General features: G+C 39.7%; 1 protein-coding gene across 3 annotated transcripts in view; it reads right to left on the reverse strand.

Annotated features, from left to right (window-relative positions):
* The window catches only part of rasal2 (RAS protein activator like 2), a 448,324-nt gene that overhangs the window by 268,972 nt on the left and 164,049 nt on the right, over positions 1–15,303 (reverse strand). For all 3 annotated transcript variants that reach the window (XM_059984861.1, XM_059984864.1, XM_059984862.1), the window contains exon 3: positions 11,176–11,302. In XM_059984861.1, coding sequence (XP_059840844.1) covers positions 11,176–11,302 — 127 coding nt within the window. The remainder of the gene's footprint in view (positions 1–11,175; positions 11,303–15,303) is intronic.

Genomic DNA, 15,303 nt, shown 5'->3' on the forward strand with positions numbered 1-15,303 from the left:
TATTCCTTCCACCTTTACCATGCCCGTTTCCCGACCAAATTCTAGTACCTTACGGCTAACCAGGGATAATTCAGAGCCCGTATCCCTCCAGATTCATACGGAAACTGGTGTGTCTCCCTCCGTCACAGACACGGTTTCGTGTGACAGACAACTCTCAGAGCCTTCTCGTACTCTGTCTACCCTCGGCTCTCTGGTCGATTTGCTGAATACCACGGCACACCCGATAGGGATTGCGGCTTTCCCTCTTCCTATCTCCTTCCTCGGAGCAAAGCATCGAGATGCAATGTGCCCCTCCTTTCCACAATTAAAACAGGTCAAACCCGGAGCCCTCTGGCCGTCTTGCCTTTCCCCCTCAACCTTACCGCTAGCTCCCGGTGGGACCTCTGCCTCACTCGTCGGACTTTCTCGATCGTTCCCACGGTCTCTCTGGGGACCTTTATTCGAGGGAGTCTGTCTTGTGGGTTAGGGCATATTCGTCTGCCAACCTGGCAAATTCTGAAATGGACTTATCCGGCTTCTCATTCAAATACACCCGGATCTCCTCCGGAACACAACTTTTGAATTCCTCAATCAAAAATAACTTCCTGAGACGCCCATAATCCTCGCCCACTCTTTCCGCGGTGCATCAACGGTCCAAGAGCACCCCCTTCTCATGGGCTAGCTTGGAATACGTTTGATTCCACCCTTTCCTTAAAGTTCTAAACTTTTGTCTATAGGCCTCAGGTACCAATTCGTAAGTCCGGAGAATGACCTTTTTTACCTCATCATAATTCTCCACTCCTCCCTCCTCCAGGGACAAGGCCGCATATGCTCGTTGGGCCTTCCCCTTTAACACACCTTGTAACAACGCCACCCAGTAGTCATGGTGCGAGTGTTGGGGAGGTTAGTAGGTGGAAGTGTTGATCTACCTTACTGCTCAAGGAAAGTAACTTTTTTTAGTGGTCCTGGCACAGATGTTATGTTGCCTCCTCACTGACAGGAGTGCAGCAAATGGACTATGGAAAGGATGGGTGGGATCCTTCATAATATTACTGGCCTTTTTCTGGCACCTTTCTGTATACAAGTCATTGATCTTCAAAAGGCAATGTCTCCAGAAGGCAGCACCCATCATTAAGGACCTTTAGCATCTGGGACATGCTCTCTTTTCATTACTACCATCAGGGAGGAAGTACAAGAACTTGAAGACCTACATTCGACATTTTGGGAACAATTTCTTCTCCTCTGCCATACAATTCCTGAAAAGTCCATGAATACTACCTCATTATTCTTCTTTTGCACTATCTTGTTACTACTTTTTTTGTAACATAGTAATTTTTTTGTCTTGCACTGCATTACTGCCACAAATCAACAAATTTCATGACATATATCAGTAATAATAAACCTGATATTGATAATTTTAAGATTATCAAAGCCAGCTTTAGGTTAGATGTCAGAAGTGGTTAATTTCCCAGAGAACTGAGACTTCCGGAAGGTGTCATCTTTACTTCAAGCAATTTTGAATCTGCTTCTCCACAAGGCAGTGATCCCAAAATAGGTACTGCGCAGAATTATTCGGACCAGAGTGATATCCTGAATTCCAGTTATGCAAGGGGTCTGAGTTTCCTAAATTTGTTTTTTTCCCAAATTGTCCAGCTACTTTTAAATCACTTTTCACTTCCTAACACAAATCATATCTGTGCTGTCAATTATCAGCTTCATTTTTTCTTACTGATTTTTGATTTTACATTTGGTTCAATAGTGCCTTTTTTTGCACAGGATTTACAAGAACTCTGCACTAAGGTCTGATGGATACCAAAAATGAGAACTGAATCTACACTTCGACAAAATCAATTAATGTTAAGACACAATGGAAACAGAAAACCTATTACCTATCAGGTCTATAATAGAGAAGCATAATATAAAATATACCTGGCAACAGAATTAAGGGGCAATGAATATATTATAAGGTTTATAATGTAAGGTTTAATACTATACTTATAAAAAAGGAAGAGTGGAAACAAAAAATATTGTTAAAGAATATTGAAAAGCACAAGTTGAATGTTTTGCGATAATCTTTACAACAAAGATGGCTGGAAATGTCACAATAAAGGAAGTTGCAGAGAAAATAGCTGGAGAGATAAAGATGAGATTCTTAAATACTTGTACCACTCACAATGAAATATTATTTGGTTCACTTCATATGTAAATGTTACAAACAATTTTATTCAAAAAAGATATAAACCTGTTAACTTCAGGCCTTTCTCATATGAATAAAAACTTCTGGCAAAAGTGAAGAAGGGTAGGAGTGGGGGATCAGTAGAGCTGAAGACCCATTTAATGCTGTGGGTTATGAAATTGAAAGCACAATCTGAAAAGGTGAAGAAAACTGATGTAGTAACATATAGACTTAATTTGGATCGTTACCTGCGAAGGAAAAATATGGCAATATGGCACAAATACTTGCTGAGCAGACGTTACAAAACAATGTTGTGTAACTTTCCTTCCTCCCTTCTGGTAAACATAAAATGACACAGATTGAGGTGTTTTGGGAAGGACAACCATGCATCTAATGATACAATGTAGAAGGTATGGTTCAAGAATTTACTTCAAAAATGCAGAAGAATCATTGTTAGAACTTAAGTAATTTCAGAACATAGCTTTGCTTAACAAATATGCACAGAAAACTCTTACCAGAATTGATGATCCTAACTAGCTGCTCCATTTTGTCCCAATAAACTGAATACCATTGAAGGTAAATAATATTGGTGAGTTAGTGTACAAAAAGAAAGCAATGTATCTTAACACAGCTGGCCAATGAAATCTTCAGAAGTTGTACAGTCAAATAAATCAAGAACTGAAGGAAACTGCAACTTTCATGACAGCAGCAGGAGTTGTGACCCGTCTGTGGCCAGTCAGGTTGTCAAGAATATACTTAAGATTTGTCACTGGATTCGGTGCTCTCGTGGCAGCCTCAGCAAGTTGTCCTGAATACACACACTTGGTTGAATGTAATTAAAACCCACTCCATTCTTCGAAGGTCATTTCATAAATAATGGTGCCCTGTTTACAATAATTCCAGTCACCCACTTGTTCAGCATTTCATTACTGTGGGACACAAATGCAAAGGGCTTATTTATCCCAAAGTTTCAATATACAATAGAAAGCTGATCCCATGCAATCCATCCTTCTGTTGAGCAGAAACCTGATCCAGAACTTTGGTTTTAAATTGAAGTCTACTCAATGATAACCCAACATCTTGTTTTTGCATTAGGAAATAAGTACAAAATTGTATGCAACAGTGTTATTGCTATATACTCACGGTTCTGAATAACTGTTACGGCACCCATACCATGAACACAATGATAACCCCTCAGTTTTCATTTTTAATTAAAACTCAACTATTTGCAGCATGAACAGTACACATTTGCCAAGAAACAGCAATCATAAGAATGTTTAGTGACAGAAAAGCCCACATGGTAAGGAGTGGGTATCTGAGATAATTTGCCTTTCTTATTAACTAAAAGATTCTTCAGTACAACTGATGGCTTGAATTTTGGATCTTTAAAAAAATCTGACCAGTTCAGGTTCAAACCACTTAGGCGTTTTAGTCACTTAGCAGCATAGCTCAGTTGCATGAAAAGGTACTCAATCGTCTATCTATTAAATCAGTAAGCGTGCTTGCCACACAGTTTTTAAATGTCTCCAACATCTTGATCTTTAATTATGGGTCTCCCAGAACAGTGTTAATGGATATTCCTGTGTTGATTTCACGGCAAGTTCCTCTACTGATCTATTTCAAGATAATGCAAGTTGCTGGCAAAGGATCACAGCTGGCAACCTCAGCAACAACCCTTACCAGGGCATATTACCATACAAATCCTCTTCTTGAGCAGTCCTTTGGGAATAAAAATGACTCTTCCACTCTGGATTCTGAAATAGCTTCCAAGTCAATGTGGGTGATTCTCTCTTCCACATAAGAAACAGGAAACTGCTATGGGGAAGTTGAGTGGTTAGTTTGTGAGGGAGCAACATTCTTTCATCCCAGAGCTGTTGTAAGCTCCCAGTGCATTGCCTTGAGGTTCTCAATAGCATCCCAAATGCTTTCCCATGGTTCACAGGTTACCAGCTATCTCTTTCAGTAAATTTTAAGCATAACCTTAGATCTTTTTGTCCTATCTGCCTGGTAATCTGTGAGAGTTAGGGAAAAAAGTGATAGTTTCTGGAGTTTGCTGTCAGGGAATCAAATGACTTAGCTAGTCCAGCCTAGGGAATGGAGAGTAGTTAAGGCCTTGATGCTGCAGACACTGGCCTGAGAGAGAACATTGGTTCGTTTAACCTACCAGTGAACTTGGACAATTTTACAGACACAACACGAGTGTTATTTTTCCAGCATCTGGAGATGACTGATGATGAAGGTAGTTCAGATCTCAGAAGATTAGAGGAGGGCAGAATCAATGCTATATTTAAAATCATTCAGTAGCACTTGCCGCCTCAGAGTCTCTTTGCTGAAAAGCATAGGAATGCTCTCAGATGGTCAGGAAAACAGATGAGGGACAGTGTTTGTAAGAAGCATGTTCTTAGTGCAAAGCTGCTACAAAGGCACAATAGGGCTGCGGCCAAGCACTCCTGACAACAAACTTTCAGGAAAATCTTTGCTGTAAGTAATCCAACATAAATGTAAAACCAGAATCAATGAGTTTTGGGAAAGTTGGTGATGCCAACAGATTCCCATGTTTGTTCAAGAATATTAAAGAAACAGTAGACAAAACTTTCTCTGTTTGTGTCTATGTGGAGATTGGGTGATTCTACTTCCCCTCAACAACTCCAGTGGCCACTTTATTAGGACATCTGTCCACCTGCTCGTGAATGCAATTGTCTAATCTGCCAATCATGTGGCAACAAAATGCATAAAAGCATGCCAGCAGGTTCAAGAGGTCCACTATTGTTCAGACCAAACATCAGAAGGGGGAAGAAATGTGATCTCAGAGACTTTGACCATAGAATGATTGTCAATGCCAGATGGGGTGGTTTGAGTATCTCAGAAACTGCTGCTCTCCTGGGATTTTCACGTACAAGTCTCTTCACAGAGACCAGTGCAACAAAACAAAAAAAAAACATCCAGTTGCATAGCAGTTCTGTAGATGAAAATGCGTTGTTAATGAGAGAGTTAAGAGAAGAGTGACCAGACTGATTCAAGTTGACAGGAAAGCGACAGTACCTCAAATAACCACATTTTAAAGAGCATCTCTGAATGCACAACATTTCGAACCTTGACATGGATGAGCTACAGCAGAAGGAAACCACAAATATAAACTCAGTGGACACTTTATCAAGTACAGGGCATACCTAATAAAGTGGCCACTGCGGGTAAATAGCAAATTATGAGATGTGGTAGAAATCACAGCAGCATCCTGGAATAAACCTAAGGATAAGAAGGAGAGACATTACCATCCAACTGCAAAGCAGCCCAGGCATTTTGGTGAACCTATAATTGATCTGCGAGTGATTACCAAACTCTGTGAGGATAGAGAATGCAACATGACTACTAAAACTGTCAAACTGCATGAGTTCACTGAAAATGCCATCAGTTAAAGCTGACCGAATGAGTTTTAATTTTCAGGACTATATATCTGAAAATTCACACTGCAAAAGAATGTTGAGTATTACATTATTGTTGGTGTCACTTTAAGAAGATCAATATCAGAATTTATTTTCAGAGCAGATGAAATACTTGCCAGAAAATCAGAGGCCAAATTTATCACCAGGTACAAAGAGTCTAGGGAATGGGTACATTATTGCTATACTTCAAATTACACTTTTTTTCAGCTGCACTGCATCCATTTTTCCAGATTTATGTAAAAGAATTATTGGTTCTTCAGTTTCAAACATTGTTTATCGCCAGTTTACACAAAGTTTCCAAGCATACCTACAGCTCCAAACCCCAAGGTTCTCAATAAGTGTTTTTGGAAGAAAAAAAAACTAAATGTTGCCCAATAAATCAAAACAGGCTCCATCATTAGCAGAAAGACTATTATCCACAATAACAAGATGATATGAAAGGCAGAACGCATCATGATAAGACTGTCCTGGACAACCACAAAAGCCACTTTTCTCTGAATTTGCATAATCACAAATGGAACAACAATGACTCTTGCCAATTTTTGAAAATCATACAAAAAAAACAGAGCAACTATATGTCTCAGCTCTACTCTCTTGAGAGGACACATAAGCAAACTACAAATGCAAATATATTTGCTAATGGAGTAATTCCAGATGAAAAAAGTAATACCAGTTTTGAAGGAAATAATGGCACTGATTTCTTGTAACCGATAAGCGATTTCTTCAAAAATGATGTCGATTAAGTCAGACCCATTTCATACTGTAGATATAAAGCAAATACACCTGCAGATGCTGCAACATGAAACAAACAACAAAACTGCTGGAAGAACTTACCATCTGTGGAAAGTTGAAATCGTCACTCCAGAACAAAAAGAATAGTCCCCAAAAGATTCACCAATCCATACTGTCCTAGCTGATCCAGTCTTGGTTGTGCCCCTACTTCCTTGCTAGTTCCCAAAATCCATTAACATCATTATAGTCTGAAAACCTGACCAATTTAGTGATGAATAGATTCAGTGATTCAGGTTGCACAACTCTGCGTGGTACAGAATTGCAGAAGTTCACAACACTCAGGAGAAATTCTACCTTAGCACCAACGTCCTCTCAAAACTATTCTCCCTGGTCTTGGATTTCCCCACGAGGAGAAAATAGCTCCTTTATCAAGCTTTCTTGCAATCTCACTTGTTTCACCTTTCATTCTTCCAAATTCCCAGTATACTCAATCATTTCTCATAGACAAACCTTCCTTCCTACAAAATCTAATAAAACTGCCCCCAATGCCAAGTATATACTTCGAAATATGGAGATCAGAACTGTATGGAGCACTCTAAATGTGACAGCAAGAATTTCCTATTTTTAAATTCTGCCTCCAGCACATTAAAGACCTAGATCCCTTCTTTGAGACTGCAACCAGTAGAACAGATAAGAGCATATAAATTGACAGTGCACTGGAACTGTGGGAAAGCCTTCAATAAGGTGCCACATAAAACAGAAGCAAGCAAAGACTGGAATACACATTTTGAAGATAACTGATGCATGGATTGTGGATTAGCAACAAAATGGAAAACACAGAGTAGAAATACCTAGGCCATTTTTAGATTGTGAGTTTGAGACAACAGGATGACAGACAAAACGGTGCTGAGGCCCTAGGTGTTGACAATCTGTATCAAGATTTTGGTATTGTCTAATACATCCAATATTGCTGACAATACCAAACTGTGTCAGTGGTTGACAAGAGGATGGTTGAGGAGTTACCAACAAATTAAAAGGATGGGGAAGGACAAGTCAGATGGAATACTTGGGAGGAAAACTGTAAGGTCATCCATGTCAAAATAAAAATTTTTTTCTTTTTTGAAAATAAAGGTGAGATATTGAAAATGTTGGTTTCAGAGGCACATAAGCATCTTCATGATAGAAATCACTGGTCAAACTCTTATAATCTACTCTCTAAAATCTGGCCCATCATCTGAAATCTCAATGGTTCCCCACTTAACTCCAAGGAAAACAATGAATGAGGCAAATGGACAGATGTAGCTACCCAAAGTAATTCTTCCAAACAGGTAACATGATGACCTATTATTCCAAATCAATGCTTGCCTGGCTCCCTTCCACTTACCAAGGCCTCCACTCCCCCATTCCCTTCCAACTGCTGGGCCCAAGTTCCCAGATGCTCATTAAATTGATTTTTTTCTATTGTCTGCATTCCCTTGAAAGAAGTTCTTGTTTCTTCGCTCCTATTAAACTTACCAAGGCCTTGGTTACCTGCTCCCTTAAAGAAAAATTCAATTAAACATGTAATTGAATTCAAATAGAACACCATTTTATGTTCTGAAAACTCCTAGTTCAGCACCATAAAAGATCACAGCTGTACGTCAAACTGCTTTGGGAAGCTAAACAGAACGCTGGCCTCAACTGTGAGAGGATTTCAAGTGGAGGGTTTTTTTCTCCAAATTACCTGGAGTGTTGGTGAGGCCACATCTGTACTATTAAGTATGGGACTGAATCAAAATCAGAATCAGATTTATTATTACTGACTTATATGACATGAAGTTTGTTGTTTGCTGGCAACAATAAGTAAAGTGCAAAGACATGACATCCATATAACTTACAAAATAAATACTGCTAAAATAAAGAGAATAATCAGATGGTGTTCATAGGCTCATGCATCAATCAGAAATCTGATGGCAGAGGGGTAGGTTATTTCTGAGTCATTGAGTGTGGGTCCTCAGCTTCCTGTACCTCCTCCCTAATGCCCCAGTAATGAGAAGAGAGCATATTCCATGTGGTGAGGGTCCTTCTTGAGGCACCGCCTTTTGAAGATGTTCTCGATGATTCTGCAACCTTTTGCAACTCTGTGCATTGGAACCTGTGCACTATACAGTGTACACCTATAGAAAGTTCTAAGTGTTTGGTGACATGCCAGATAACATCAGACTCTAACATAGAGGCACTGGCATGCTTTTTTCTTGATTACGTCAATGTGTTGGGTCCAGGATAGACATTAACACATCCTCACCCTTTACACCGCTGATCCCTCAATGAAGACTCTGCGTGTTTTCCTAACTTCCTCTTCCTGAAGTCTACAATCAATTCTTTAGTCTTGCTGACACTGAGTGCAAGAGTGTTGTTGTGACACTGCTCAACTAGCTGACTTAACTCATTCCTTTCCCTCTTTGTTGGCAGCTGAGATTCTACCAATAACATTGGTTTTAACTGTGAATTTATAGATGGTGCCTGAACTGTGTTTCATCACACAGTCACAAACATAGAAAGTAGAGCAGTGGGATAAGCACACATCCTTGAGGTGCATCTTTGTTGAATAACAACAAGAAGGAGATGTTTTTACTCATCCATACTGATTGTGGTCTCCTGATAAGCAAAATCAAGGATACTGCTGCAGAGGGAGTTACAGAAGCCCAGGAAAGTGGGAATGATATCACCCAAGAAGTGAGTGATTAGCAGACTAGGCATGAGTATTGAAATGGTCTATTCCTGAGCCTGTTAGCAAATCTCAAGGTAGCATATGATAATTTATATGTACTTTGATAATAAATTTATTTGGAACTTTCTTGTTTATATTCTTTGTCATTGATATAAATTGTAAACAGTTGAATCATTACAGTGATCCCTCTGGAACCACACAAAAGTACAGTTTCATTACCTGAAAATGACTCATTTATTCCAACATTCTTCTCTGCTCTGGTACCCATCCATCTATTCTTCTTACTATATTACACCTACCTCAACAGATCTTGCCTTGGAAAATTACTTTTTAAGTGGTGCCTTATCAGCAACCATTGGAAAATCCAAAGACATTCCTTTTACCCCCAATGCCAGGGACATTCTCAACAAACCGATTCATCGTAATGATTTCCCTTAACCTCACCTTGGTTTGGTGATAGTGTGATTTTCTGGGTATCCTGTAGCTACTTCCTTCATAATGATCTCCAGCAGTCTTCTAATAGCAGATGTCAAACTAACTGGCTTGTTGTTTCCCATTTGCTGCCTTGCTTCATTCTTATGTAGGACATGAAATCATTGCCTCGATGGAATTAGGGAATTTTGCTTTATCATGGAACCCATTTCTGCAGCCAATTAGACTTGCAGTCTTGTCAGCCTTCAGTCTGATCACTGCATAAAGTAATTTCTACTCGTGTTAAGACTAAAGTAGCCCCACCCCCAAAATTTGCCCCTGTATGTTAAAATTATTCCATTCTGAAGAAAGATACATAAAATTGGTTCACAGCCCAGATCTCGACCCAAAATATTCACTTACCCTTCACCTCCACATATACTACCTGACCTGCTGACTTCCTCCAGTCATTTGTTTTTTGCTCTGAAGTTATGAATATTATGAAATAACAATATTATATAGTAGTAATGGCCATCTTAGGGTAAAACTTATTTCTGCATATCATGTCAAATAAAACACAGCATTATTTAGTACTGGGAATGAAATTTAAACAGGTTCCAACAATTAACAAAGGTCAACATAAAACACAAAAAATCCAGAAACTATTTTATGTTCACAAATTCTACAAAGAGATATGTTCAATTTTCTTTTCCCATATAAAACTGACAGAAAATGAGGCATGATTCCAGTAGAGAAATAACTTTAAATTACAGAGGTGAAATGAAAAAAGGTAGAATTTTCCCAACAAAACAGAAATAATTATGACTTAGGTTTTCGAGCAGTTTTGTACAGTGACATAAATCATAACCTATTAATAGTCACAACAATGATCTCAATCTTCACCATGCTACTGGAAAAATGGCATATAAAAAGAATGTATTTATTCCCTTATTGGGAAAAGGAACCCGAGTCAAAGCAGCAACATCTCATACTTCTCAAACAAGATCAGTAACTTTTTGAGCAGTAATGGTTCAGCTCTACCATGAGGCTACTTCTCAAATTCATTGGAATCTCTCACATCATACCTCATAGAACTGAAATTCATTGGCAGCTTTGTTTTAATTTTGTTCCCAGGCTTTTCAAAACTCATTGAAACTTCTCCAGCCTGATTAGAAATTCTACCAAAATCAGACAAAACGTTTGATTAAAAACAAACAAAATGTTGCACATTTTTTAAACAAAATGTTGTTTTGTAAAAGTGTTTGTGTTTCAGACAAGCAAATCTCATTCCTCACAACTGATTTTGTATCTGCAAAATCACATTTCCAAAAAATACCAAATTTCCCAAAAAGGAAATCTTTGAACAGTGCAGAGAACTATTTCTGCTGATGCAAGCACATTGGGAACACATTATCTCACATATCTATTTAAAAAATTTTTTTTCTGCTAAGCAAGACACAAGAGCTTTAGGGAGAAAGGGGGCAGAATAAAAATATACAAATGACCCCCAGCTCACTGTATTGAACTTGGGCAGGTAGTTTACTTAACAGCCAGGAGATGGCGACATTACCTGTTGAGCTGGAAAGATATTTTTCCCTTTGCAAATTACATTTCACTTTTTGTCCATGAGAGGGCATCGCTAGAGACGATGTGCACTCAAGATGTGAAAACCAATCAACTAGCATCACTCAGTACTTACTGTTCTGCAGCCCGGCTGAACTCACCCAGTTTAGTGTTGCCATCCTGTTGATAGTCTGGAAACTGCCCCTCAGATGGAACGCTAACTGTCCGCCGCAGCATTCGTCCTTTTGAGAACTCCACCTGTTGATCCTGTAGCATATCGACGTTCCCCTGTGCAAGAATGACATTGGTCAACCCCACAACTTCAAGCCTGCCAAAAGACTGCACCAACTGCAGGATTATTCAAATTGCGAGACACATTTCTAGGCTGAAACATGTGACATGAAGATTAAAGCTGCATTTTTACCTACAGCAATCTGGTTACCATGAACTTGCCAGAACTGCAAGTTCAAAACTTGCTCAGTTTTGGGGAGTTCTCCATTCAAATTTTGATCAAGGGAAAATGGAGAACTCCCCAAAACTGAGCGATCTGCTCCTTTATACTGTACCATCACGGGTAAAGGCCTCCCCACTGTAAAGCACAACTACATGGAGCACTGTCGCAGGGAAGCATCCAACATGAAGGTTACGCTCCCTTCTCACTGCTGCCAAAAGGAGCCTCAGGACCTGCATCACCAGGTTCAGGAACAGTTATTACCCCTCGACCATCAAAGGGGATAACTTCACTCAACTTCACTCATTTGCCCCACCACTAAACCGTTCCCTTAACATATGGACTCACTTTCAAGGACTCTTCATCTAATTTTCTCTTATTTATTATTATTCTCTTATTATTGAATATTCATTACTACTTTTTCCCCTTCTTTTTGCTTTTGCACTATTTGTTGTTTTTACCACACTGGTTACTCATCCACCCTGGTGGGTGCGGTCTTTCATTGATTCTGTTCTGTTTCTTGTATTGACTGTGATAGCCCATTAAAAAAATTTCTGTGTGTGTGTGTATATATATACTCTGAATATAAATTTACTTTGAACCTTGAAAGTTTACGAATTCCGTGAATCTATTGGATGACTTTGATTACCTCAAACATTTCTTGGCTGAGTGTTATTTTTCTGCAAGAAAGAATATTTGTTTGAAAAAGGCTATGTCAGTCACATTGGTGATAATCAACACCAACATCTTCCCGACCACTGAGGTAAGACTAAATGGCTTACAGTTTCCTTTCTTCTGCCTTTCTCCCTTCTAGAATTGAAATTACCCAAGCTTCCAAAATCAGTCCAGAATCTAGTGATTCTTGAAAGATTATTACTAATGTCTCTTCAGCTACCTCTTACAAAACCCTGGGGTGTACACCATCTGGTCCAGGTGACTTATACCTTCAGATCTTTTAGTTTCCCAAGAACCTACTTTCAAGAAATACTAATTTCACATGCCTCATGACCCCTAGCACTGGAACTTCCACCAGACTGCTCGTGTCTGATGCAAAATACTTATTCAGTTCATCTACTATTACCTTGTCCTCCCATCTCCAGGATCATTTTCCAGCAGTTTGATATCCAAACTCACCTCTCTTTTACACTTCATGTATCTGAAGAAACCTTTGGTATCCTCTCTAATATTATTGACTAGCTTATTTTCATATTCCATCTTTCCTTTCTTAACGACTTTCTTAATGGCCTTTTGTTGGTTTTTAAAAGCTTCCCAATCCTCTAACTTCCCACTAATTTTTGCTCTATTATATGCCCTCTCTTTGGCTTTTATGTTGGCTTTGACTTCCCTTGTTAGCCAAGGTGGTGTCATCTTACCTTTAGAATACTTCTTCCTCTATGAGATGTAAATATTCTGTGCCTTCTAACTGCTTCCAGAAATTCCAGCCATTGCTGCTCTGCCATCCTCCCTGCCAGTGTTCTTTTCCAATCAATTCTTCTCTCATGTCCTCTGTAATTCTCTTTACTCCACTATAATACTGATACATCTGACTTTAGCTTCTCCTCAGATTTCAGGGTGAATTTGATCATATTATGATCACTTGCCCCTAAGGTTTCTTTTACCTTAAGTTCTCTAATCAATTACAGTGCATTGCACAACACCCAATCCAGAATAGCTGATCCCCTAGTGGGCTCAACCATGAGCTGCTCTAAAAAGCCACCTTATAGGCATTCTCGAAATACCCTTTTTTGGAACCCAGCACCAACTTGATCTTCTCAATCTACTTACATATTGAAATCCTCCATGACTATTGTAACACTGCCCTTTTGGCATGCATTTTCTATCTCCCACTCTAATTTGTAGACCATATCCTTACTACTGTTTGGGGGGGGGGGGGGCTGTATACAACTCCCATTAGGTTCTTTCTCCCCTTGCAGTTCCTTAGCTCTATCCACAATAATTCAACACCTTCTGATCCTATGTCAGCTGTTGCTAAAGATTTGATTTCATTTTTTTACCAAAAGCAATGTTGCTGCCTTCCTGCCTTCCCATTCGATACAATGTGTATCCTTGGACATTGAGCTCCCAGCTATAATCTTCTTTCAGCCATGATTCAGTGATGCCTATATCATACATGCTTATCTGTAACTGTGCTACAAGTTACTCTGTATACTGCGTGCATTCAAATACATCTTCAGTCCTGTGTTCACCTTGTTCAATTTTCTGTCTTTTAAGTTGCAACTCATCCTGCTGACAGCAATTTTGCCCCATCAACAGCCTCTCCTCACTACACATTGTCTGTCTGTAAACCAGCTCCCTCATCTTCAGCAGCCTTTCCTATATACTTCTTGCATTGAAATATAAGCAACTCAGGTTATCAGTTACTTTTCCCATTCCCCTGCAATTCTTAGTTTAAACCCCACCATGCAACATTAACAAACCTTCCACTAGGATATTCGTCTCGTTCCAGTTCAGGTGCAAACATTCCGTTCTGTACAGGTCCCATCTTCCCTGGAATATAGATCAATGATCCAAAAATCTACACCTACTACAATACACTAATCTACCCTACTACACCAACTCCTTAGCCACATGCTCAACTGTATATTCTTCCTAGTTCTGGCATCACTAGCACATGACATGGGTAGCAATCCTGAGATCACAACCCTGGAGGTCCTGTCCTTTAACTTAGCACCCAACTCCCTGAACTCCCAATGCAGAACCTTGTCACTCATCCTACCCATGTCATTGGTACCTATATGGACAATGAGCTCTGGCTGTTCACCATCCCACTTAAGAATGCTGAGGACTTCATTACAAGATGTCCCAGGCCCTAGCACCTGAGAGGCAACATACCATTGGGGAATCTTTTTCTTGCCCACAGAACCTCCTGTCCATTCCCCAAACTAATGAATCCTTTATCAGCATAGCATTCCACTTCTCCCCCCTTCCCTTCTGAGATACAGAGGCAGACTCAATGCCGAAATGTCTTTTCCATGTTTGGTCATCCACTGCCTCTCCTCTAATAGTATCGAAAGTGATACACCTTTTGTTCAGGGGTACTCCTTAACCCCTTTCGCTTCTGGACTCCTGTGTCCTGCACCTTGGATGTAACTACCACTCCATATGTCTTATCTATCTCCCCTTCAGCCACCCGAATGATCCAGAGTTCATCCAGTTCCAGTTCCAACTCCTTAACACCAATTATTAGATGCTACAGCATTTACAGTTGTCAGGAACACTGGAGGTCTCCCTGCCTTACCCCATCCTGCAAGAGGAGCATTCCACTGTGCTGTCTGGCATCCCTACTGTCCTAACAGCACAGATATAAAGGGGGGGGGGGGGGGGGAGGAAAAAAAAAACTTAACCCAGAGCTTTCTTTTGCTTTCTCTGACTGAAGCCGAAGAGTTAAAGCCTGAAGATCACCACTCTGACTCTGTCCACTCAGACAATGGCTGCTCTGTTTGGCCTGCCTTCCTTTAATTTGCTCTTGTTAATCAATCTCAAATGTGGATTGATCACTGGTCAATGAATTGAATTGAATTGAAGAATACATGAGGAATAAAAATCTTTGTTACATCTCTGTCTAAATGTGCAATTTATAGTAATTTATAATAAGTATTATGTACAACAGGATGGTCAACATAGAAATAGTTAAATTAAGCATGAATTTCAGCATGAGTTAAGCAGTCTGATGGCCTAGTGCAGGGGTGGGCAAACTTTTTGACTTGTGGGCCACAAAGGGTTCTAAAATTTGACAGGGGGGCCGGACCAAGAGCAGATGGACAGAGTGTTTTGGTAATACACCTCATAAGAGAAAATAAAATATCATGGGATATGT

The sequence above is a fragment of the Hypanus sabinus genome, chromosome 11 (assembly GCF_030144855.1).
Source record: "Hypanus sabinus isolate sHypSab1 chromosome 11, sHypSab1.hap1, whole genome shotgun sequence".
In the NCBI taxonomy this organism is placed as follows: domain Eukaryota; kingdom Metazoa; phylum Chordata; class Chondrichthyes; order Myliobatiformes; family Dasyatidae; genus Hypanus; species Hypanus sabinus.